Source organism: Narcine bancroftii, chromosome 6 (assembly GCF_036971445.1).
Source record: "Narcine bancroftii isolate sNarBan1 chromosome 6, sNarBan1.hap1, whole genome shotgun sequence".
Classification (NCBI taxonomy): domain Eukaryota; kingdom Metazoa; phylum Chordata; class Chondrichthyes; order Torpediniformes; family Narcinidae; genus Narcine; species Narcine bancroftii.
Genome location: NC_091474.1, coordinates 188,498,975 through 188,525,780, shown reverse-complemented (window position 1 = coordinate 188,525,780; position 26,806 = coordinate 188,498,975). Strand labels below are relative to the sequence as shown.

At 38.5% G+C, this 26,806-nt stretch overlaps 1 protein-coding gene across 1 annotated transcript in view; it reads right to left on the bottom strand.

The window, feature by feature from the left end:
* The window catches only part of LOC138736876 (A-kinase anchor protein 7), a 145,510-nt gene that overhangs the window by 739 nt on the left and 117,965 nt on the right, over positions 1–26,806 (bottom strand). The window contains exon 9 of the mRNA XM_069887020.1: positions 178–248. Coding sequence (XP_069743121.1) covers positions 178–248 — 71 coding nt within the window. The remainder of the gene's footprint in view (positions 1–177; positions 249–26,806) is intronic.

The following is a 26,806-nucleotide window of genomic DNA, read 5'->3' as shown; positions in this document are numbered from 1 at the left end:
ATAAAAATACTCTCTGGCCATACTAAGCACCAGTTCCAAAATGTAATGTTTTTATTTCTTGTTGCCATTGTTTTGGTCAATGTTGTTAAACAAGTTTGAGCTGATTTTCTGCCCATTTTTGTTCTGTTTTGCTCTGGATTGTGTTTCCTCTAGGTACTGCTGTACAGCCTTACTCACAGCGGTCTCCACTAGACGTTTACTCAGACTGACCAGTTCCTCCTCATCAGGTTCACCCTCTTTCTTTTCTCCTACACACCACAACAAACAAAACAGATCAGGTATCATCTTCTCATATAACACACCAAACATTAACCACATGCTGTCAACAACTTGTGTTTGTATAGCATTTTTAAAACAGAAAAGCATTCTGAGATGGTTCATGGAAGCACAAGATCAGTTTTTATGGTTGGAACCCATTTATATGATCAAAATTTTTCTGAACTATTACTACCACAGGTTACGTTTCCTTCTTCATGAATTATATTTAGAGACTGGAAGTCATGCTCAATTTTGTTTTAGATATGTTCTCTCTGTGAAGCAAAATTTCACAAAAGTGCCTAAGTTAAAATAACGGGAACTCTTTTTTTTAAAGCTCACTGTGGTTTCTGTGGGATATACCAAGGAAGTAACCTCTTCTTATTTCAGCCACAAATATTGATCAGTGAGGACTCCATTAAGGTCACAAGGCAAATTTATTTTTTAAATATTTTATTTAAAAATTTCCATACATGCAGTAATTAAAATTACTATAATAATTCCTATTTCTTTGATACTGACTAATCAACCAATGGAATAGAAATCATCCTATTTGACTGGTTTAAACCTTGGTCTCAGGTAGGAAAGAGCATTAAATAATCTACTGTGTTCTTCATAATTTATGGCCAATATTCATTTGCATAAGTTATTTTGAATAATGTAAAAAAAACTTAACTATGAAAAAAAAGAAATTGAGATCATTATCATGAGTTCACTCCAAGGCTTTGCTGAAAAGCTGGGTTTTTATTTTAGTGAACATAATATATAAACTACTCTTTGCACCTCATAAAGAGAAGCTGGCAGGGAGAAAATGCCAAACTTGTCTGTACTCTTTACAGATGTTAGTTATAATTCCATGAAGGATTGGCTGATGGATGATATGCACTTTAAGTGCTTTCTCACAATATTGTAAATTAAATATTTTCATATACAGGTATACCCCGCTTTACAAATAGTCGAATTATGAAAATGATCTTTTACGAAGAAAGCCATGTTCACTTTTACAAAAGGTTTTTCGGTTTTTATAGAGGCTGCACATGCATCCTGCGACTGCATGTGAACCTCGAGCAGCTCCTTTCCCGGGTACTATCCCTAGCATCAAAGCTTTGAACAGTGTCTGTAAGCATCTGTGCTTTAACTTGATTTATATTGGGCATCCATTAGCAGAATGGGTCCCAAGGAATTGGAAAAGCCTAAGAGTGCTTTTAAGGGTGTTACGCTTATTGTAAAACTGGACATAATTAAGCATTTGGATCATGGTTGAGTGAAATAAAGACATTGTGGATGTGCTGAACCTACCTGTGTCCACCATTCATACTATTTACACACAGAGGAGAAAAAAATCTTGAAAGCTGCCAAAGTTACTATTGGTTCTGCTAGCAACAAAGTTATCTCGTTTAGTTGGCATCCAGTAATGGAGAAAATGGAAAGTCTATTGCTTGAGTGGATCTTATACTTGGGGGAGAAATCAGTCACTCTTTTTCATCAGCTGAAACAGAAAGCACTGGACAATGGTGATGAAAGTGTTGCGAAAGTGGAATTTAAAGATAGTCATGGGTGGTTTGATCCATTTTTGAGGCGAGGGCAGCTTCCTAGCTTAAAGATTACTGGAGAGTGCACTTCGGCTGATACTGAAGCTGCCAAAAAGTTCCAGAAGGACTGAAGAAAATAATCACAGAAGGTGCTTATTCGTATAAGCAGATGTTCAATTGTGAAGAAACTGCAATTTATTGGAAAAAATTCTGATGGAAGAAAAGCAGGATAAAGGACACAAGGCATCAAAGGACAGGTTTACCCTGATGCCTATTATTAACCCCACTGGTGATAGGCCTCTACTGGTGTACCATTCAGAAAATCCGAGGGCACTTAAAGGCATTGATAAGAATACACTTCTTGTTGTGTATCACATCCAAGCAATTGGAACACCTAAGTGATTTTATCTGAGTACATGAGTGGAAATATTAGTCCTTTTGAAGATAGGACTATTTTTTCTCCTTTTGAGGAGAAAAATTGCATCGATGATATTGGTCTTGTGATTGTCGATAATTATGCTGCTCATCCACCTGGCGTAACCAAGTATGGTGGTAACGTTCATGTTGTGTTCTTACCGCTGAATACGACGTTGTTGCTGCAACTATGACCAAAGCCTAATGGCCACAATGAAGGCTTACTACAGGCAAAGTGAGATGCGTTTCATTGCAAGAGCCACTGACAGAGAGGGAAACCCTGAAGCATTTTTGCGAGAGGTCTGGAAAGACTGCAATATAAAATTGGCAATCAGCAACTTTGGAGATGCTTTCGATAGGCTAACAGTCTCAATGAGAAATGGGGTTCGAAGGAAATTGTGTCCTGAAGCAGTGAACAATTGTAAAGGCTTCAACCAAAAACAATAAATATGGATATAGTGAATCTGGCTAAGGAGACTGGGTTTGTGGAAGTTGACGAAGATGATGTTGAAGAGGTTTTGGCATCCCATGACCAACAACTGACAGATGAAGACCTGATGCAATTACAAGATGAAAGGATACGAATCAAAACGGAATGCAATTTCGAACTGCCTGAAAGATAAGTCATCCAGGAACTGAACATGAACCACTTGCATGCAATTTTTGCCACGATTGACATTGCTGCAATGATTGCAGAAAAGTATGACTTTAATTTTGAAAGGGCACATAGGTTTAGGGCAATTTTGCTGGATGCTTTGAGTGCCTACAAAGAATTGTATGAGAGGCCAAGTAGTCAAGCATACTATCATATTTCAAGCCTTCCACACCAGCTGATGAATCCTGACCTTCGACATTGAGGCAGGCAGACATAGAAGAAGGTGTGGAGCAGTGATTCTCAACCTTTTTCTTTCCACTCACATACCAACTTTAAGTAATCCCTAGGCCATCAGTGCTCTGTGATTAGTAAGGGATTGCTTAAGGTGGTATGTGGGTGGGAAGGTTGAGAATCACTGCTCTAGACCCAATTGTTACTGAAATATTTTGCTTGAGAAAAATAGTAATTGGTCCATTTCCTTTGGGAGTTATGAAACCGTGCACATAACGAGTCAATTAGGTATCACCTAAGCAATCCCTTACTAAGCAAAGAGCACCTATGGCATCGAGATTACTTAAAGTGGTATATGAGTGGAAAGAAAAAGGTTGAGATCCACTGGTGTTAGTGACCTGATAGATTCAGACGACAATGAGATGGCAATAGATGACCTTATTCCCCTCTCTCCTACACCTCCCACAACCCCAACTTCCAAAGACTCAGCCTAACTACACTGAACATATATTATTTCTAATTTATAGGAATCATATCATTCCTGCTTTCAAAAATGTTAGTGTTATTTTATGTTTTATGTGTTATTCAGTAGGTTATTTTTATTTTTTGTGTTATTTGGAATGATTTGTTATCTTTTGGGTCTGGGAATGCTCAAAATATTTTCCCATAGAAATCAATGGTAATCGCTTCTTAACTTTACGCCATTTCGGCTTACGAAAGCTTCTGTAGGAATACTCTAAAGTGTACTCTTTTGTAAAGAGTACAGTATACCTGTATATGAAAGATAGCAGTTAAATTAGGGTTTATTGTTGATATTATAAAGCCCAGGAGTCACTTTGTGCATATCTACAAACACTAAACTATTCAAACACAAATATAAAATCTCTACTCTTTGGTTATTTGTTAAAGGAGAGAGAACACAAGAGATCAAATGCACAATAATTTGATCAAATACACAGAGATTTAGAATCAAAGAATGGTACTTCCCAGATTATGACCAGAAAGCCAAAAAGCTTTCATTTTAATTAAAGTGGTTCAGACTTTAAAAGCAGGACACCAAATGGACAAACATTTTCTAAATGTACTGTAGCAGCTTCTGATAAACAAAAATAACATTCTTCACCACAATGCAACATGGAATTTCATGCTACCATGGAAACTGTAGCTTCATAAAGCTTTGAAAAACTTATTTTTTTGACAACTACAAGGTATAGGTTGTACTTCTTTAATCCAGCAACATTGGGACCTGGCCATTGCTGGATCACAGAAAATGCCAGAAAACAGATATTGATCCCTAAGGGAACCCCCTATGTAAACATACCAAAGGTTGAACAAAGCTTAAAACAGGAAATAATACTGTGGGGCAGCACAATTAGCATAGCTGTTAGCGCAACGCCCTTGCAGCGTTAGCGATCGGGACCGGGGTTCGAGTCCTGCACTGTCTGTAAGGAGTTTGTACTAACAATGGGAGATTCAAATATGCCAGACCATGGGAGTTGCTGGACCACAGAACACAGATAAGAGAGGTACAAGCATTCTCTGAAGCAAAGCACAACCCTTCGGTGAAGATGAAAGCAATGTTTAGTGTCATACACATTGTACAATGGATATTTGCACCAGAATTTTTATTTGCAACATCCAAACAGTTTCTTCATTAAAAAAACAACCATATACATTAAATTAAAAATAGATAATAGATGATATCCAATTACCGTAATGTAAGGAAAACAAAACATTGCTGCAAAAGTGCAGACAGCTCTCTGGTTATATTGTGATCAGTATTACAAGGGGAGGGTCAAGACCCTGATTGCTGTTGGAAAGAAACTGTTCTTGAACCTAGAGGTGTTGGTCTTCAGGCCTCTTTTCCTTCTGATGATGGGACTCTTTATGCTGCTTTCTTGAGACAGTGCCTCATATAATGGATGGGAAGTCAGACCTGTGAAGGACCTGGCTAAGGTAACTGACCACACCATTCATGTCATGCTTTAAAACTGATGAATTCTTCACTGAAATTCTCTCTCTCAATATTTTATAAATAAAAGCAAGAATATTTATGGAATTATAATATAGTTAAAAACCAGTTTGAATGTGGAACTTTAGAAGCAAAACATATTTCAAAGTTGAGAGAATGTAATAAGTGAAAATAAGTGTAACACAGTAAAAATAATTTGTCCTCAATGGAATGCAGATGATTGTGCACTCATTAGGACTATGAAAAAGGATATATATTGTCATAAATTGCAAAGACAAATATCTGATATTTCATAATATTATTTGAACAACATGATTAGTTCATTTTCATTGTACACATTTAATACATTTAGCTTTATGGTTATGTCACTTGATACTAAATGGTCTTGACTTGAATGTTGTTTGAGTAAAGACAAGGAATTTCAAAGCATATTTAAAGTTATCTGAAAATATTTAACCATTCCACAGATAGTACCACAAAGAAATGAAGAAAGACCTTTGACTTTGAAATAGAATCGTGAACTTGTACAGCACACAAAGAGTGCATTTGTAATGTTTGTTTGAGCAATAGGTTCTGCGGGAAACTAGGCAACCATATATAACCATAACCATATAACCGTTTACAGCACGGAAGTAGAGACTTTCTTCATGATGCCATTGGTGTGCGGTTTCAGGAAAGATCTTCCGAGATAGTTCTTTGAGGATAGATACATCATCCAAATTTAAAAAAAAAGATATACTCCAAAGTTTCTTCTTAGCTTAATTATTTCTAAGATGCAATTATGGCAGGTTAACGACAAATAATGTGCTATCACCTTTAATAAAATACTTATGTTTATTGGCTCCTACCTCCTGTAAAACTAAGAAATTTATTCCCAGTAACTTGGATCGATGGCATCATTTTTTAAGGGAAAGTACAAAATGTCAACTAAAATAAAAACAGAAAATCTAGAAATAGTCAGAAGTTCATTTCTGTGACAAGTATTTCAGATTGCAGATCCTTTATCAGAATAGGGAACAGGCAATCTTGGACCAACGTGGTGATGACTTACAACTTTGGGTAGGAGAGTCCTCAATGAAGTAGTGTTCATAGTATGAGAGAATTTAATATTCTATTTGACTGGACAAACTTGAGTCAGAAACAATTGTGCTTAACTTAAATAAAGAGGAATTACAATTAAACTATGTGTCAAAGAATAATTGGAAAGACCTTAGGCAAGCACTTACAGACATTGCAACAGAATTTCTGATAATCAGGAAAAAAATATACAGTAAAATCCCCTGTGTCTGGAAGACAACCACAGGCAAAAAAATGGAGGAAATAAATGAATAAAATGAAAACAAACAAGAATAAAGTTTAAAATTGTAAAAATAAACATTCTCTGAAGCAATGCACAACCCCTCGGTTAAGATGAAAGCAAACATTCAGCCAGCAGAGCGCACCAGTTGTGCTCCGCCTGCAGCAGGTGTTTGAATAAAATTTCAATAAAGTTGTGTTTGAATAAAGTGGTGGCGCCCAGGATGAACAGCTGGCCTATGACACTCGCTGCTGAGGCGACTCTCCCAAAGTCTCTCTATCCCTGTCTCGAAAGAGTCTTTATCTTTATTAGTTATATAAAGACAAGGTTTTATCTGTAAACTTGGGGGAGGAGGGGGGCTAATTCTGATGGTGGCACAGTGAGCAAAGCAGTTAGTGCAACACTATTACAGCGCCAGTGATCAGGTTCAAACTTAAATTTTGTAAGTTACAGGAATTACCCATTTAAAGTGAACTTTACATAAAGAAGGACTACAATATTGATTTTTTTTCCAAATTACATTTTGCACCGTCTTTTGTTTTTAAACTGTTTATTCTTAATACAGGTGTATTAGTTAGACATTGTAAGAGTGAGTCTTAGGCAACAGGAAAGTTTGGATATCTGGCATCTGTAATCCAAGTTGGTGATGGATACTGGGAATTTCACTGTATTTGGGTGAGGGAAAATGTTAAGGGAGTGATGATCCATGTTAGCCAAAGAGGTTAAAGAGGGTGTTAAAGTTGAAAGAGAAAATATATATGAAGGCAGTTAACAGTAAACCCATAGAGAGGAATAAATTCTGAACCAGTGAAGGTGGACAAAAAAGATAGTGAAGGTAATTAAAATAAACTGCAAACTATGAATAAATATCAAAAAGCACAATAAAGAATTTTTTTCAATTGAGAAAAAAGGAGGAAAGAAGTGCAGGTAAACACTGGTCTCCTAGAGAATTTGGCTGGGATAATATTTGTGGGGAACAAGGAAATGGCAGAAGTTACATAGAGGTTTTGCATCAGCTTTAATGGTAGAAGAGACTGTGTGCATCCCATTAATACTGAATAATGCTGATGAGGAATTAAATATCATAATTATCAATACAGAATTGGAATTAGAAAAAAATAACTATTGGGATTAAAGGCTGTTTCATTCCCTGGCCTGGATAGTCTGCACTCTAGGAATGATCAGTAGGTAAGAGGTGGACCAAAAAAGGAGTTAATGGTGATGGACAGATGGAGGCCGGAGGAGGGAGGGGAAGGTGAAGATGGAGCAGCTGCTGAAGTGAAGAGACTGGTAGAACCATCTAATAGAGTGATGCCCTGATAGAAACAGTGGAGGAGGGGATACAGTGGGAGCAGTGTGTGGGTGATTGGTGGGTGCAGAAGGCAGGGAAGAGGAAAGGAATTAAATTACATTACAGGGGGCTAGGGGAGGGAAGGATAGCAAAAAGTATGTGTGAGAGAGAAGACAGAGGTGGATAAGGAGAGAAAAAGACCCATAATTCTTCATTCCTCCTTTAGTCCACCTATCATCCAATGATGTGCCTCCTCTCAACCATCTCCTTTACACCATACTTCTTCCCTTTTCTTTCTTAGTCCTGAAGCAGAGTTTCAACCCAAAATGTTGACTGCCATTTTCCTTCATGGATGCTGCCTGACTAGCAGTTGGTCTTTTGATTTAGATTCTAGCATCTGTAGTTTGGTACCCTGATTTAGGAAAGATATTATTTAAATGGAGATGGTTCAGAGGAGGTTCTCTTGGCAAATCTTAGTAAGAATTTGATCTTGGACGAAAAATTAAGACAGTTGGAATCTTATTTATTACAGTTCAATCAAATGAGGTGCGAACATATCATGCAAGATTCTTAGGACACTAGACTGGATAAATGGTGAAAGGATGTTTACACTCATGTGAGAGCCCAGAAATAGAGGACGGCTTCAGAATAAAGAGACACTAATTCAAGACTGCCATGAGGAAGAATTTCTTCTCCAAAATTGTTAATCTATGGAACTCATTGCCATGACCTGCTGTGGGTGCAGAGCTTTGCATATGCATGGTATAAACCTGAGATAGATTTCTAATCAGTAAGGGAATGAAGAGTCATCACTCTAAGAATTAATATATTTGCACTGTTACAAGGGAATTGGACTCATGCTTGGAGGCAGCATGGACTTGATTGACCAAATGACCGACTTCAGGTTTGTTAATGAGTTTGTGTTCATATATACATCCATGAACAAGGATGTGTCAATAATGGAGGAGGAGTGTCATATAATGATCATCATAAAGGCAGAAGTGTGATCAGGTGATAAGCAATATTGCACCATTAATGCAATGACATCATGCAAACCACTCCAATGAAGTGCTACAAAACAAACCATGACCCTGAATCACATTTTATAACAGATGAAAGTAAACTTCGATAAAAGGTAAGATTGAAGAAGTGTATGAAAAAATAAACAGGGGAACAAATTAAGAGTTTTGGGCCGAGACAGCTGTCTAAAAAGTGGGACAATGCAAGAAAAAGAGTGTGTTAAAGAGGTCACTTTTGTGGTGGAAGTGCCACAGAAATGTTACTTTTTCTTCCTATTGCTATGAAGCTTTGTTGGTAACTTATACACTTGGAAAGGAAAACAGGTTCCTTTGCTCTTAATGTACACCCACCATGATCTTATTCTCATTTGGTCTATATATGTTTTCTGGATGTTATGGAATTCTGCAAGTTGTTCTCATTCTAAGTCACCCCTCTAAAACTGAATATCTGTCATAAAATTGTTTTCTTTCAGCAACATGAAGGGAATAAGTATCAAAATGAAAATAAAAATCAGTATGGCCCTGTGTTGTTGATTATCCAGTTGTGGTGTTGCAATCAAGAGAATGATGAAAAAAAAATTCAAAATAGATGTAAAGATGTATCATAATAACCATTTCAAATAATTAACTTGAAATAAATTTAAGTTTCAATATCACGGATAAACCTTTAAAAATAAAATTATCACCCTAAATAGTTTGACTTGAAAGAATTTATTACTGTCAGTCACTCATGAATAGGCAGTTTTCATTCTTCCATAGTACTGTCTTAATTGTTGTATTCAGCAAATTGCTTTCAGATCTTTTTAGCAGTTTTTAATACTCTAAAAAACAAACCAGCCTTGTTGGAACGCTGGTATTTCTACAACAAACATCCCTGAGAGGGTTGATAAGAGATTTTTGTCAAATGTGAGCTGAGACAGAATGGTAACCATGGACCATATTCATTCCTGTTTTTATTCAGGTTCCAACCTTGAATGTGAATGCAACAGAGCAATTTTAATAATCCAAAATTGACTGTGTTGAGTAGAAAATTAAAATGTAAATACAGTATGTTTCCGATTATCCAAAATTCTTAGGACCAGATGCTTTTCAGTTAACCCAACTTTTTGGATAACTGAGAAATGGCTTTAAGCTGCCCAGTAACATCAGCAGAAAACTTGTATTGGCCGTCACTGATCTCTGACACCTCCCCATCACCGTTGCCGATTCTGCCTGGGAACCCGAATTACTGCCGCCGTCGCCAATCCCCAACACCTCCCCACCGCTATCACTGATTCTGCCCAGGAGCCTGAGGTCCCTGCTCCTGCCCGGGAGGCTGCTCTCCTGAATGACGTCGGAACAGCAGAGAACCAAGTACAGTGGAGGGTAAAGAAGAAATGGAAAGAGAGAGGGGCAGAGCTACCGGAAATGAGGACAATCTCTCCTGACCCGCCGAATTCCTCCAGTCACTCACTGACGGCTCGAGATTCCAGACTGCTTCTCTGCGCCGGCATCCAGCCATTCACCTATCTCTTTTCCATGCTGTTACCAAACTGTCGCTAACAGAGCATCAGAACCCCACATGAGCACATCAGGTGAAAATATTTTTTCAACTTGTGACATCATGTTGCCGCCAAAAAAATTTTGGATAACAGATTTTCAGATGTAGTTTTCAGATATTGGAAATGTACTCTAGTTACAAAGCTAAACCCAGACTATGCATACATTTTTGAAAGTTGTATTAAGAATACTAGTTCAGTGCTGGCTGGATGTTTCTGATGGCCTAGGAGACCCAGAACCTGAAGGAAGGTAAAGACTGGTATATGCCCTATAATCTCTTGAATTGTCTCTATAATTTCCTATTTCCTTTCTTGAACAAAGAAACAAAATTGGCTACCCTCCAGTTCTCTGGCATCTGCCCTAATGCTACTGAAGACACAAAGATCTTCACCAAAGCCCCAGCAATCTCTTTCCATGCATTTAAATAATCTGGGATATAACCCATCAGGTCATGGGAACTTTACATTCTAATACCTTTCAAAGGACCCAGCACCATTTCTTTCTTGATCTCAAAATGCCCTAACACATTAGTGCATTCTCCACTCTGCACTTACTGTCCCTCATGTCCCTTTTCTTGGTGATGTCAAGTATTAATTTAGTACCTTACTCTCTTCTTCTGGTTCAAAGCATTAATTTTCCTCTTTTGTCCTTGTGGCTCTATCCTTTCCCTAGTTACTCTCTTGTTTCTATGGAAGCATAAATGTCTTGTGTTTTTCTTTAATCCTATTCACCGAGGTCATTTCATAGCCCATTTGGCCTTCCTAATGCCCTGCTTGAACACTATCCTTCAAATCTTACTGTTTTTTCCCTTATTCCTCATTCATCAAAGACCCTGTCTAATTCTAGCTTCCTTAACCTGACATATGCTTCTTTTATCTTTTTGACCAAATTCATTATCTATTCATCATCCAAGGTTTTCTGACCTTGCCATCCTTGTCCTTCCTCTTTACTGGAACATGTTGGTCTTGGATCCTAATTAGGCAGTCCTTAAATAACTTCCACAGCCAGATATGAACTGAACTGCATATTTATAGAAAAGAAAGTTTAACAAGCAGATATAAAACAAAATGACCATGAATTAATTTGTAGGAATCATGACTCAGTTGTGCTTATAAAAGGGAAAGGGGAAATTTAACTTTACAGAACTTCATATAATCCATGCTGTTTTACACTGATATCAAGTAACCTCTTGTTTATAACCAAATGGAAGATGTTTAACTAAAAGTCAAAAGTATGCCAAAATTGTTATTTTTCCAGAAGACTAAAGCTAGTTTAAACTGAGATATTGTAGATGTCATGAAGCCATACAGCATGGATCAAGGCCCTTTGGCCCAAATTATTTATGCCAAGCAAGTTGCCCATCAAAACCTTTCCCATTTCCCTGTGCTTGGTCCAGAAACTTTTCCTATCCAAGTACCTGCCCAAATATCTTTTAAATGTTTTAATTGTATCCACCTCTACCACTTCCTTTGGCAGCTCAACTTGCCATTTTCATATTGCAAAATTCCACATTGTAAAGGTCAACAGTTTAAATTAAGTTTAAAAAAAGTTGACATTAATGCTCAATAGTAAGGAAATTTAAAAGCAGGCAGTCATTGAAATAAAGACTCAATGCTTTGTACAATTTAAATCAATATAAATTGTGCATCCAGAATAGGTCTTCAAAGTCTTTACAGCTGATATTTTACCCATTATAAGTAAAAGACTGAGTGCAGTCGTTCTGTCATTTCCAAGATGTTGGGTACCTCACATTAGGGAAGGACTCTTAAAAGCTATTTAAAATAACTGTACACTTCATGGTATTAAAGTATATCAAATTTATTCATGAAAATTTGAAATAAAGGAACAAGCACAGAAACCATTTTGCACAATATATCAGAAACGGCAACAAAATAGATGAACAGGATTTTCTTTGGTAGTTTTAGTTCCAGAGAAATGTTGATCAGGACAACAGGGAAGTTCCTACTGCTTTTGGAACAGCACAATAAGATTTTAAATGTTAAACTGGAGAGTTATAAACAAGAACATCCCACCTCAGTCTATCATATTCAAATGTTAGAGTGTCTGACCAGTTAGCAGTTCTACATTACAACAGTGCCATGATAGAGCTCTCAAACCTAAGCATTTCTATAATGCACTAATCTATAAACATTTTCTTAAAGTAATAGATAAATTAATTACGTGCCAGACAGATTTTGGTATACTCTAAGGAATATTATGCCTTCACAATCTACTATTGTAGCTGCAATGTTTCAATCTTACCTGTTATTATTTCTTGTTTTTCAATTAATTATATTCCAATTGTGTTCAATTTATATACACAAAGCAGACAATAATAGATTTCTCAAAGTTAACCAATTATAAACTATTTAACTTATTTTAACAATTTCTCAATATCATTAATTTTATTTTACATTATTTGCACATTAATTTTGAGCCTTCTCTGAAATCTAACAAATCAAGACTCCAGAAAATGAATTTCACATACCAATGTTCCCATGTGTGTTATTTCCAAAAATGTATTTTGTAAAGCATTTAATGAGAATGTGAAAATGGCATAAAAAACATCATATTCATAGGGGAGATAACTGTATGAGCTTCTTGCTTAATAGATGATATAAAAATACAATTTTTAATATCCATGTTCATTCATTACACATTAATCAATGTTTTTATCTTTATAACCAAAGGGATGCTTCAGAGAATGGTCTCTAGGTACAAATTATAGCCCAAATCAAATTTAAATCATGAATTGAGGCTTCACTCAGATGCCTTTTGATGAAATCTAGGTTACTAAAGTTCTGCATGAAGCCAAGTATGCTCAACTTCTTGGCATAAAATCTGCAGCTGAAACTTTTATAATGAAGTTAAGGATATATTGCTTTTCATGGTTTATTTTTTCTTTAAACTGTGGGATTTGTCACACCCCAAGGTTTGCGTGACCATCTTGGGTCAAAAAATTTCAAAACAATGCCAGACACTTTTTCTTGGAGTGAAGAAAACTAAGAAGGCGTGCTTTTCAAGGTTTATAAAATTATGATAGGCAAAGCGGGGTAGATTATCAGTCTTGTTCTAATTCTGGATAGCACCAGTTTAAGAGAGGAAAGATTTAAAAGAGGACCTGAGGGGCATGTTTCACACAGAGGGTGGTGGTAGTGTGACAGAAGTGGGTATAATTACAAAATTTTAAACATTTGGACAGGTACATAACAGGAAACTTATTTTTGTAATGTGGGCCAAACAGAGGCAAATGGAATTAGTGCGGCTAAGCATTTTGGTTTGCAAAGACAAATTGGGCCAAAGAGTCTGTTTCCATGCTGTCTAACTATGAATCTATAAATCTGACAATGAAATAAACCTTCTATAACAGGGAGATTAACTTAAAAAAATGAACATCCAGTTGACACCTTTAAAAGCAAATGTATATAGTATTACATGGGTTGAGGAAAAGTTGGAATGGTCCTTTGTTACTCTTTTAGAAACACTGATGCAAATGCATCTTGGAAGTGAGAGCTGGTCTTAATACCCATCACTAAACATCCATATTTGGTGCTGATCCTTATGTACATTTGTTTTATTGTATTATTGATTCCAAAACATGAAAGGCCTTTTTGATATTCAGCATGTATTTTCTCAGTGACACGTTCAATTCTTGTAAAGAGAAATATGAAATTGCCTGCAACATGCATTGTGATGTAAACAAATAGATGAAAATGATCATGTAACAATCAAGTTATTGAAATATTCCTGTATTTTTAAAAATTATCTTGCAATGAGAAACCAATCACTGGCTTTACTAGATTCACTCAGGAACTTGTCTCCGACTAATTTTCAACGCAACCATTATAATCCATAACATCTGCCTGCTTTTACAAAGAATAACTGTAGAAGATTACCATCCCAAGATGTACTGACTTCCTTTATCAAACAGTAGCATATTGCTTCCTAAGTAGGCTATTTTGAAATAATATTGATATTCTTCTTTGCTTTTAAAATAAATATTCTGCAGATTTTCACCTCAGAACTAAAAATAACTCTTTCTCTATAAATGAAATGCACCAGTGCTACAATGCTGCATCAGTTTTCCTTTGTTGATCACTAAATACGGTACAGCAGTAACTGTTCTAGACACTGGCATTTAATTATAGAAGTGGGCAACTTGTGCAGCACAGCACCTTTGTGAAAAAAGAACAGCTGTCTTCTATCTTACCTGTCTATTTTTCTAAAACAAATATTCATGTATTGGGACTTACTAGCCACAGCAGTACATTCACTCAACAAAGAAAAAAATTATAATGAAGAACTGCATCTGAAACATTACCTACCAGTCTTCTCCTTACAGAATCGAAAGCAGCACAGCTGGCCCATGGTACCCTGTAGTTTTCACGTTGTTCCCTCACCACTCCAAATCACTGAACAAAGATCTGCACAGCTTTGGAGAAAAGATTTTCTTACTTTCACAGGGGGTGAACTCAAGGAGTGGCTTTCACAGAGCTCCACCTCCTTATCAAGATTACACATGTACTTGTTTTAAGACTGACAGCAAGCCAGCCATCCTCCTCCTCTCTCTTTCTCTCGCTCTCTGCTCCCCTGTCTCTCTCTCTCCTCACTCTCTGACTCACTCCCTAGTCCCACCCTCATGCCAAATATGGTCTCCTTATTAATGATGCAATCGCTCAGTAATTAATTTAAAACTGTTACATATAGCAAGTATACATATCCTAAGTTTTTCTATCACACAATAAAGATCAAATCCAGTTGGCTGCTGGGATTGATATTTGATCTGTAATTGTGGAAAGCAAGGATTAACTCTTCCCTTTCAGTCTTCATGTTTGAGTTCTGCAAAATAACAAGTAAGCAAATATCTGATGCACTGTAAGTAACTGAGGCAATTACAGATTTTTTTTCCTAATATTATTTCACTGAATCACTCTTCCCTTGAAGATGGCAGATTACAATGTTCTGGACTTAAGACAATGCTCTGTTGGTTGTATAGTGCAGGGAAAAGGGGGTAGTGATATCACAGTGCGCTTTGCATATATATAGGAATATATATCCAGCTTTCCCACCAGGTATACCTGTGGCAGGAGGAGCATTCATTGCAAATCTTCTTGAGAGTAGACCATCCCACTGACCCCAATTCTCCACCCTCCTTAATCCCCTTGCCTGGTTTTCACTATCGCCTCTTCTCTCTGAGACAGAACATTCTGACCTCACTAGAGCCCTTACTTTTGTCCCTCCACACCCAGACTTTAATGATCCATATCCGCCATGATGCCGAATTCTTCTTCCACTACCTCCATCTAGATGCCTGCTTTCAATCCAGGACTCTCCACCCCTACTGAGGACCCATTCTCCTGCCTCAAGCCTTCCTCCTCCTGGCCTTCTTCATGCTCTGGATCTTTTTATTCCCAACTGATGACAAGACATAAACCATCTCAACTTCATCACTCCTCTGACATATTCCAATCTCACCCCCTTGGTATGCACTACCCTCCACTCTCTCCACACCAATTCCAACATCATCAAACCCACAGACAAGGGTGATGCTGTTGTAGTTTTGGTGCATGAACCTCTAACTTGCTGAGGCCAGACAGCAGCTCTAGGACACCTCCTCTTGCTTACCCTTTGAACAGGACTCCACCAATAAGTTTCAGGTCACCATCTCCCAGACTACCACTGACCTCATCACCACCAGAGATCTCCCGTCTACAGCTTCTAACCTCTGTTTCCCAACACTGCACTACCAGATTCTATTTTCTTCTAGATCCACAAACCCAATCCTCCTCCCCCAGCAAATGGGTACAGTATCATCACACCTCAACTTCATTTTGTCCCCTTGCTCCTTTCCCTCCAACATCTGAGAAAAACTTTGCATTCTATCCACCACCTCGACAACTTTCAATTTCCTGGACTGGATTACATGCTTTTCACGAAGGATAGCCTCTGTACACTTCCATTCCCCATAAGGAAGGCTTCAAGGCTCTTAAATTCTTCCTGCATTGTCACCCTCTTGTCTTGCAAAACTGGCGCTCACCCTTGATAACTTTTCCTTCAACTCCTCTTACTTTCTCCAAATCAAAGGTGTAGCTATGGGTTCAGTGTGGGCCTCAGCTATGACTGTCTCTGGCTATGTGGAACAATCCATGTTGTTAACCTAATGAGCACTTGTGTTTCATGATCCTGTGCTACCCAAATATACTGATGTGACCATTAACTATGTACATTTTTGAAATGTGGGAAGAAACCAAGCACACAGAGGAAACTGGAAAACATACAAACTTCTTACAGACAGCACTGGATTCAAACCCGGGTTGTTGGCATTTGTGATCTTTCTTTGGCTTGGCTTCGCGGACGAAGATTTATGGAGGGGGTAAATGTCCACGTCAGCTGCAGGCTCGTTTGTGGCTGACAAGTCCGATGCGGGACAGGCAGACGGTTGCAGGGGAAAATTGGTGGGTTGGGGTTGGGTGTTGGGTTTATCCTCCTTTGCCTTTTGTCAGTGAGGTGGGCTCTGCGGTCTTCTTCAAAGGAGGTTGCTGCCCGCCGACCTGTGAGGTGCCAAGATGCACGGTTTGAGGCGAGATCAGCCCACTGGCGGTGGTCAATGTGGCAGGCACCAAGAGATTTCTTTAGGCAGTCCTTGTACCTTTTCTTTGGTGCACCTCTGTCACGGTGGCCAGTGGAGAGCTCGCCATATAACACTAATTGCTGTGCCTCCTGTGCATATTTGACGAGGATTCTTATTGTTGATTGCTTCTTTCAAGAGGTGCTTGAATGTAATAACCTTTGGTTCAGGTGATTTCTTTATTGTAATCTCATCCTAGAACAATATGTACTCCTGCATCAGGGTTCAGGTTAGAAGGGCCAATTGCCTTTTGTTTTCTATGTTGCTGCAAAGCCTGCTAGCTTTCTCCACTACAATATGAACTTTAATTATGTGCCACAATATGCGCTTCAATTGTGCACTTCATGAGACTTATGTATCCTGTATATGGGAAAATCATTTAAAAAAACTTATTTGCATATGGGCTATAGATGTCACTGACAGCTTTGATATTTATACTCCATCACTAATTGCTTCGGAGTTGTTAAGACAGTTAAGGGTCAATCAACTACACTCTGAAGTCCGACAATGGCCAACAGATTTGTTTCCCTGAAGCAAATTAAGAAATCAAATGAAATTGTTTCAGTATTTAAGTTGTTTCACATCATCAGGTACCAATGCTAACTTTTACTTGTAATTCCAGATCTTTTATTTGATGAGTTAAATGAAATTGCCTTGTTCCTTGGTAACTTTTTTTTAAATTTCCTTTTCAAAAGGATCTCTGGAATTAAAAATAAAAACTAATCACAGTACTGATAAGAATACAATTACTGGCCCTCTCTACTAAGTCCACTACTCTAACCAATGTTGTTCAGAATCAGAATATATTGTCGTGAACATGTCACGAAATTTGCTATTTTGCAGCAGCAATTTGGATGCAAATTTTACTCTAAATTTCATTTTAAAAATAAACAAATTAGTGCAAAATAAGAAAAACGGAGGTAGTGTCAGAGGTTCATTCTCCATTCAGGAATCCGATGGCAGAGGGGAAGAAGCTGTTCTTGTGTCACTGGACATTCATCTTCAGGCTCCTGTACCTTCATCCTGATGGTAGCAGTGTGAAGAGGGCATGGCCTGGATAGTGAAGGTCCCTCAGGATAGAGGCTGTTTTTTTAAGACACTGCCTTGTATAGATGTTCTCGATGGAGTGAAGACTGATGTCCATGATGGTACCGGCTGAGTTCATAACTTTCTGTAGTCTTTTCCTGCCTTTAGAGTGGCACCCCCATACCAGACAGTGATTCAACGTGTCAGAATGCATGGTACACGTGTAGAAAGTTGCAAGAATCTTTGATACCATACCAAGTCTCCTCAAACTTCTCATGAAGTATAGCTGATGTTGAGCTTTCTTCATGATTGCATCAACATGGAGGCTCCAGGTCAGATCTTGATGCCTAAGAATTTGAAGTTCTTAACCTTTTCCACTGTTGACCCCTTGAAAAGCACTGGTTCATGTTCTCCTAATTTCCTCTTCCTGAAGTCCACAATAAGTTCCTTAGTTTTACTAACGCTGAGTGCAAGGTTGTTGTGACACCTCTCAACCAGTTGATCTCACTCCTGTACGCATCTTCATTGCTGTTTGTGATTTTGCCGACGACCGAGATGTTATCAGTAAATTTGAAGATGGCATTTGAATTGTGCCTAGCCACCCAGTCACGTCTCCAGAATGGAGGACCATCGCCTTCCCAAGATCGTATTATATGGCGAGCTCTCCACTGGCCACCGTGACAGAGGTGCACCAAAGAAAAGGTACAAGGACTGCCTAAAGAAATCTCTTGGTGCCTGCCACATTGACCACCGCCAGTGGGCTGATAACGCCTCAAACCGTGCATCTTGGCGCCTCACAGTTTGGCGGGCAGCAGCCTCCTTTGAAGAAGACCGCAGAGCCCACCTCACTGACAAAAGGCAAAGGAGGAAAAACCCAACACCCAACCCCAACCAACCAATTTTGCCCTGCAGCCGCTGCAACCGTGTCTGCCTGTCCCGCATCGGACTGGTCAGCCACAAACGAGCCTGCAGCTGACGTGGACTTTTTACCCCCTCCATAAATCTTCGTCCGCGAAGCCAAGCCAAAGAAAGAAAAGAAGCCACCCAGTCATAGGTGTATAGTGAGTAGAGCAGTGGACTAAGCACTCATCCTTGAGGTGCACCTTTGTTGATTGTTTCCAATTCATACTGACTATGGTCTTCTGATGAGCAAGTCAAGGATGTTGTTGCAGAGGCCCAGGTTTTGGAGCTTGTTGACCAGTAGTGAGGGTATGATGGTGTAGAAAGCTGAGCTGTAGTCAGTGAAGAGTAGCCGATGTACATGTTGTTGCCTAAGCGGTCCAGAGCTGAGGGAGAGAGCTAGTGCAATTGTATTACTGTGAAGTGATTGCAACAGTAGGTGAATTGCAATGGGTCCAGATCTTTACTTAGATACAATTCTGGCCATGACCAACCTCTGAAAGCATTTCATCACAGTAGATGTAAGGGCTATTGGATGATTGATGCTCTTTTGAAGCAGGTGGGAACCTCCAACTGCAGCAATGAGAGGTTGAAAATGTCTGTGAACATTCCGGCTAGTTGGTTGGCACAGACTTTACCCTGCCAGGTACGCCATCAAGGCCTTGCGAGGGGTTACATTCTTGAACGTTGTTCTGACATTGGCCTTAGAGACAAATAGCACAGGATCGTCAGCTTCTGCAGGGATTCTCATTGGTACTATGGAGTTCTCTTTTTGAAAGCGAGCATAAAAGATGTTAACTCATCGGGTAGTGAGGTATATAGCCATTTATGGTTTTCTGCCCTGTAGGATGTAATGGCCTTCAATCCCTGCCATAGCTGGTGAGTATCTGACTCTAGCTTCCCTAGGAAATGTTTCTGCTGCTGAGAACCTTCCATAGATTTTACCTGGACTTTCTGTAGAGATCAGGATCCCTGCCTTCAGCAGGTTACAAATCTTTTGATTCACCCTGGTGGAAGATGAGGTACTGAGTCAGATACCTTTTGAGTCAAATAGCCATGGATACAAAAAGCTCCGTTCTAGAAACCCGACCACAGAATATTTAGGTACTTGAATATTAATCAGAAGGTGGTACTTATAAATGAATCAGAGGTATGCAGCCCTGTTGAAGGGCACCTGGGCCATTGAAATGCACAAAGATTTTACATGAGTTGTAAAAAACAGAGGATACAAAGGGATGTTTAAAGTAAATCAGTAATTTTTTTTGAGGGCTTCAGCATTGTATTTCTAAAGAGTATTTGCCATTAGCAACTTGCACAACCTTAACATGAAAATCAATGGAAAATAGTCACTCTTCACACGGATCCATACAAAAGCACATAGCACATCATAGTGCTATGCATTTCAAAATCTTGTGCATTTACTATTACTTATTCAAACTTCTGGCCTGTATCTGGGAACAATCGACCTTGCATGTGTTTTAATGCATTAAGGGGTACAAATCTTCTCTGATTCAAAGGTAAATTTTTGAAAGTAGCAAATTACAAAGTATCAGTTGACTGACAAGTAGGGGTGGGGGGTAGAGCATTAGAAACATTTTATACAATGTGAATAAACTGCATTGTTAACTTGTGGCAAGGTGAAAAAAACTTTTGCATGTGTTTGACTATGCCCAGTTTTATTCTTCCGCATGGAGTTATTACACGATCTGACCACCAGGCAGAAACTGCAGAATGAACATTAGCAAAAGTAGAATTGATAAAAGCGAGGCTACCTTTCCAAAACTGTGAGCTGTCCCTTTTTCCATTTCCTCACACTGAATTAGACACTAAACAGCAGTGCTGTTTTTGTATCTGGCACCACTTTAATAAAAAAAAATCTGCTTACATTCTGCTTACATTGCCTCTCGTCTTAAATCAAAGCAGCTAGTCTTAAATCAAAGCAGTTAAGCTTCTAGAAAGCTTCAGGTTCAGAGGTCCAAAGGGAAAATGCTTGCTACCACTGAATCAAGACTAACACACTTGCCTTTATTAGTTAAGTGAAACATGAAAGTCTGCAGGTGCTAAGATTGTCATAAAGACACAAAAATGCTGAAGGAACTCAGCCGGTCGGTCTCACAGTATCCATAAGAGGTAAAGATATATAACCAACATTTTGGTCCTGAGCCCCTCTTCAAAGTATGAGCAAAAAGGAGGTCATACTGAGTGCATGAGTTGAGACATCATGTGTCAGTTGTACAGAACATTGTGAGACCATTCAGGGAGCATTATGTCCCATTTTGGTCACCATACTATAAGCTGTTATGATTAATGAACTGGAGAGCTTGAGTTAGAAGAAGATGGATAAGCAGGGACTGTTTTCCTTGGACCACAAGAGGCTGATGTGTGATCTTTCTGAAGTTTATAAAATCATGAGGGGCATAGATAAGGAGGATCATACTCTTTATCCCAAGGAAGGCAAACTAAAATTAGAGGTCATAGGTTGAAGGTTAAGGAGAAAGGTTTAAAGGGGACCCAAGGGTCGTGTTTTTCACTCAAGAGTGTGGACAGTAAATGGAATGAGGTTTCAGAAGAGGAAGAGGCAAGTACAATTACAATATAGAGAAAACATTTTGGACAGATAGATGGAGAGTAAAGAGTTAGAGGAATATGGGTTAAACACAGGCAAATGGGAGTACATCTGGTGTGCACTTTCAACAGTATGGACGAGATGGGCTGAAGGGCCTGTTTTCCTCTAGTATAAACACAGTGAAACCCCTGTTATCGGAAATTCAAACAACTGGCAAAAACAAATTGTGGAAATAGGCAAAAAAAATGGAAGTTTAAATTTGTCATGCCTTGCCATTAGTTCACCAATCACGCAACATGCGAACTCAAGCAACTGTAAAATTCACTTATCTGGCATCTATCAATCCTCATCGGTGCCGGATACCAGGGATTTTAAAGTATTATACCTAACACATTTTTATGCTACTTTTGGTTAGGATGACAAAATTGGGAAGCTTGCATAATTTGTTTCCTTCCAGTTATATTTCCAATAACAATTTTACTTTGACCTGCATGAATTGGAGAGGAAAGTTTTTATTTAATGTTTTATTGTTCTGAGACCACAGGATGCCACACTGAACCTTTTTTTTTCATAGCTGTGCTGAAGGGGTCTTGAGAATTCAAATAAAAATAGAAAAAAAATCATTTGTTACGTTGCTGTTTCCATGGTGATGGATTTAATCTAATGTGATCCTTATAGCACTATGTTTTTGTTTCATCCATACCATCCAAATAACAGAGTTTGATCATGAGTTTCCCAATGCTGGCATTATTTGAGCTCAGGGAAGAATTTTCCCTTATTACTCACCTCCAAACATCTCCCCATGGCTACTCTTAGTTTGCATTCCTGAATACCATTTTAATGCTGGGAGACAACTGTGATTTTATATATACTCTGAAGAGCTAGCAGTACTATACATTATAGTCAGGATAATATGAATAGTCAGATTTGTTAATAGATAAAGTTATTACACACACTATAATGAATAGAAAGATGACTAATATTTATAAAGCCTTGCTGGCCATAGTACAGGTTAGTCTTCTTCTGTAAGAGGCATAATTTCACTCTTATCCCAATTTATTTTATAACCCAAAACTTTCAATTTTGAGTACAATTTCTGTCATGGGTTTGATGGTTCTGTCAAATATATCAATACATCAGCAAATAGATTAATTTTAAACTCCTCCTGGTTGACTAAATTTCTTATGACTTTCTGAATGAGTCTACCACAGGGTACTTTGTCAAACACCTTACTCAAATCTATATACTCCACATCAATTTCTTGTTACTTCCTTACAAAAGTCAATTAGGCCTGTGAGCCACAACCTACACCTCACAAAGCCATGCTGATTATCCTTCAGAAGACTATAAATGCTCAAAATTCCTATCCCTAATAATCCTCTCCAATTGCTTGCCCACCACTGATGTAAGACTATAATTGTCTATAATTCCCAGGATTCTCCCAATTACCTTTTTTAAAAATGTTTCCATGGAAATTGCTTCAAAACTTCACACTGCTGCATACGGTAAATATCTGACCTTATTTGTGAGATCTACCCTCATTGTCAACTTCACCATGAATGGCGTCAATCTGAATGAAGTCCTTGGATTCCCCGAAATGTCATCCACTCAGAGGTCAAACATTCAGTATCATTGACATGCAGATGGAGTGCTTGAACCATAACCATGATTCCTTCATTGTATGGCACTCAACTCTTGCTTGTGTATTCAAAATTCCAAGCAGACTTAGGTGGCAGATGTTAACAGGCAAAGAATAGCTGTGAGAAAACCTGAATCAAACCTGTCTGGATGCAGTCCAGCAACAACATAACCCTGCAACAACTACAACTCAAGTCTTTCGACCACTAAAGTGCAAGAGGACCCAACAAGTATGCTGAAAATGGAGGAGGCCTTCAATACACACCATGTAAGTTCCAACTGTGACTAGCAATGGTGAATGTGACTTAGGGAATGGAGTTTTAACTTCCTGATGCAATTGCAGTGTTAGGTGATCTCTGCTCACCATCAGCAGAGACCACATTGCCGCATCTGTGTCACTAACAATCATTTCACTGTGTATTCAAAGGTTAAGTTTGTGAGCAGATTCAGAACATGTTCATGGTCTCTTGACCAAATGTGAAGAAGCTGTAACCCTTACTCTCTGAAACCACAAATGAAGCACATGATGCCTTTATCTCCATACGTCAGTTAACCATCGTCATGAATGGTGGGGAGAATTTATGCAGAATGTGGAGGAGTAAGAGGGTTGGAAGCAGTTCAGCAAAATCCTCAGTTACTTTTCTGGAACCTTTTTTTATTTCTGCAAGTGATTCACCTTCACCAGTGAGGATATTAAATTATATTTCATGACTGATTATATAGTTTAATTCAGGAATCATGTTCAGTGTGGACAAATGGACTGAAGTGCTGCACTGGTTTAGGTTCCATAACTGATCGAGTAATTAAAATGACATTTAAAAAAAATTATGACATTAGATTTTTCTTGTTTAACTTTTTTTCCCCACTGGCCTCATATTTTTGTCAGATGGATCACAACTTCCTGGTAACTAACTTAATGATACTTGTTACTTACAAGCAAATATTTTATCATATATAAAATCCTATCATGTTTCCACAAATATTCTTCCATTAAGTATGCAAAAGAAAACCATATAGTGTGAAGATATTACAGAATGAGATACAGAAATAACAAGTTATATTGATGTTAAAAACAAGAAATGGAAGCAAATGTAAACTATATTGCCCTTTCAGCCTATTCTATCATTTAATAAGATCAACACTGATCACATCTTTGCCTCAATTGACTTTTGTGCCAGTTGCACATAACCCGACTATCCTATAGTTCAAAAATCTGTCAACAGAACATCTGCAGCATAAGGTGGTAGGAAAATAAAACAAATGAGATGAAAATGCCCATGTTGTTGTCTTCTGATTCAGGTTATTCTGAGAACTAAACCTATCATTTTTTAATATGCTAATATACCTATATGGTCCTAAATTCATTTGCAAATGTCACTGGGGCAAGATATTGCGCATGTGCCAACCTACTCAAATTATACAGGACTTAAATGAGACTACGAGGAAGGCTATAAAATGTACACAAGAAATATTTGTTACATTGGAAAACTAGTCAAAAAGCAGATTGTGTGTGAAGGAGCATCCTTGTTCTCCTCTTTCAAAGAATCACGCCATAGCTTTGAATTTAACGTTTACATAATTAATTTCATTCATTGCCAATCTTCTTTGGTGGAAAACAAAAAGGTTAATTTGGGAGGCTCAGTTGTAATTAAATAATTTGGTTTATTCTTTGTCTAATTTTTCAAAAGTCAATCCAGCAGCAATTATGCCAACAAACGATAAATATCTAGGTCACAGGGTCGGTAACTATAGAAGGAAAAAACCCCAATGCCAACTACATGGCTTGCAGTTATTTATTCAGTAAAGTGTGTTGTGCTTTAAGACATACTTAGCAAAAGACCCCAGCATCTGCAGATTTTCTTGCTTTCCTCCATTTGGCTACACGACTGCAAAGTCTCTTTAAGGGATGCCTTTCCTGAATAAATTTTCCTCTTCTCTTCAAATGAGTCCCTCTCACTGCTCCTGTTCTGTTAACCCCTTATCTACCCCCCTTTTCCTCCTCTTCCCCTCTCCCTTTTTATTCAGGCACCTGCCTGATTTTCGTCACTCCTGAAGGGCTCAGGCCTGAAAAGTCAACTACCTTTTACTTTCTATGGATGCTGTATGATCTTACGAATTTCTCCAGCACTCAGACTAAACCACCTGGCATGCTCTATTGGAGCTTACGAGAACTTCAAGGAGAGTATGAACATCTAATAATTATCGATATGGTCGCTGCTTCACTTGTAGGGCCATGTCATCAAAGCGAAAGAGAGGAAAGATTACTTTGATTATGAGAAGTTCTATTGTGATGTGAATGATTTTTCATAGTTTGCTTTTTAATAAATCTTTCAGAAGGAAAACCGAATACCTTAAATAATATACTTCTCAGCAATTGAGAATTTCACTCCAATCAATAAAATAGGAGGACCCTGAATATGGGAAATGAACCAGTGTTGCCATTTTTAGCATGCCGCTCGCAATCACGGCAGCTGGCTAATTTATATTTAGCTCAGTTAACTTGCTGACAAAAAATTGCTCCTAACATGATTCTTTTCATTTATTACTTTTAACATGTTTTAAAATGCTTCACCCAGATGCATCAAAATTGTAGGCGATCTTGCATGTTTTATGAAGATATTGAAAATATTATCATTTAGTGACATTATTTTCACTTAATTTTGAATATTAATATGCTGTAATACTCCAATAAATGTAGTGTTCTGTATTACAAAAATATTTTTGGTCAGATTTGTCATTTTACAAAGGAAATAAACATATATGGAGGAATCAAAACAAGATGTAAAAATATTAATTTGCTCCATTTAGCTCTGATCCAGAAAAATCACCCAGAAATCATCAAGGATTTTCTGCTGGTCGACTTTAATGTTATAAATGATAGGGTGATGCAAGATACCATTTGCTAATTATAGCCAAATATGTAAGGTATCAACAAGTACAGGTTGCTTTTTCCTCCGTTTTGCTCTCTCTCTCTCTCTCTCTCTCTCTCTCTCTCTCTCCATCCCTCCCTCTTGTTGTACAAAATGGAGAAAATGCTGTGCTGTCCCTCATTGAGTTATGTTTGTGAATGTTACAAGAGCACATACAATTTAACCATTGCAACTTGAATAACTTAATTATTTTTCACATAGTGATTGTAGACTTAGATCAGTGGCCTGGCTGAGAAACCAGATTTCAATAACCTGTAGCTGCGTGCTACTCGAAGAAAGACACACACAGGTATAGCGAGAAATAGCTCTCTGGTTTATTGGGGCTGAGGCCCAGCTTTTATACTGTTGGCATTCCTGCCGTTTTCCCCATCAACTGACATCACCGCCTACATAACATTAGAGGACTTACCGCGCATGGGTCCCCTTCTTACATTCCAATGCCTTCTTCCCCGCGCGCTATCCCCAAGCTGTTGGTTGTGCAGCAGGGGCCAGCACCATGTTGGGGATGCTGACTCCTCTGCTGTTTTAGCTGTACGACCGTCAGTTCGTTAGCTGGGGCTAGTGCCTCTGAACGGTCTGCTGGCTCCTGGTTGCGTTCACTGCCCAGAGTGCCGGCCTGATTGATGTGGCAGCGTGCCACTACATGACCCCCCCCCAAAGAACCGGCGGTTTTGTTTTTGAGGCCTGAAGGCAGTGTCTCTGTCGTCTTTGCAGGTCTGCCTCTCTTGCATAGTATTGGCATCTCGACAGGGCGTGCCAGCTTCAACCTGTCCATAGTGAAAACTTCCATCTTGCCTCCGACCTCCAATTCAAAGATGGAGTGTCGTTGTTTTGTAGGACCTGGAATGGACCCTCGTATGGCCACTGTAGTGGTGGACCCTTGTGGATGAAAACATTCAGTCCTGCAGGTCTTTGGGTATGTTGGTCCTCACTTGTCTGTGCCTGGTCAGTGGAGTCGGGGCCAGGTTGCCGA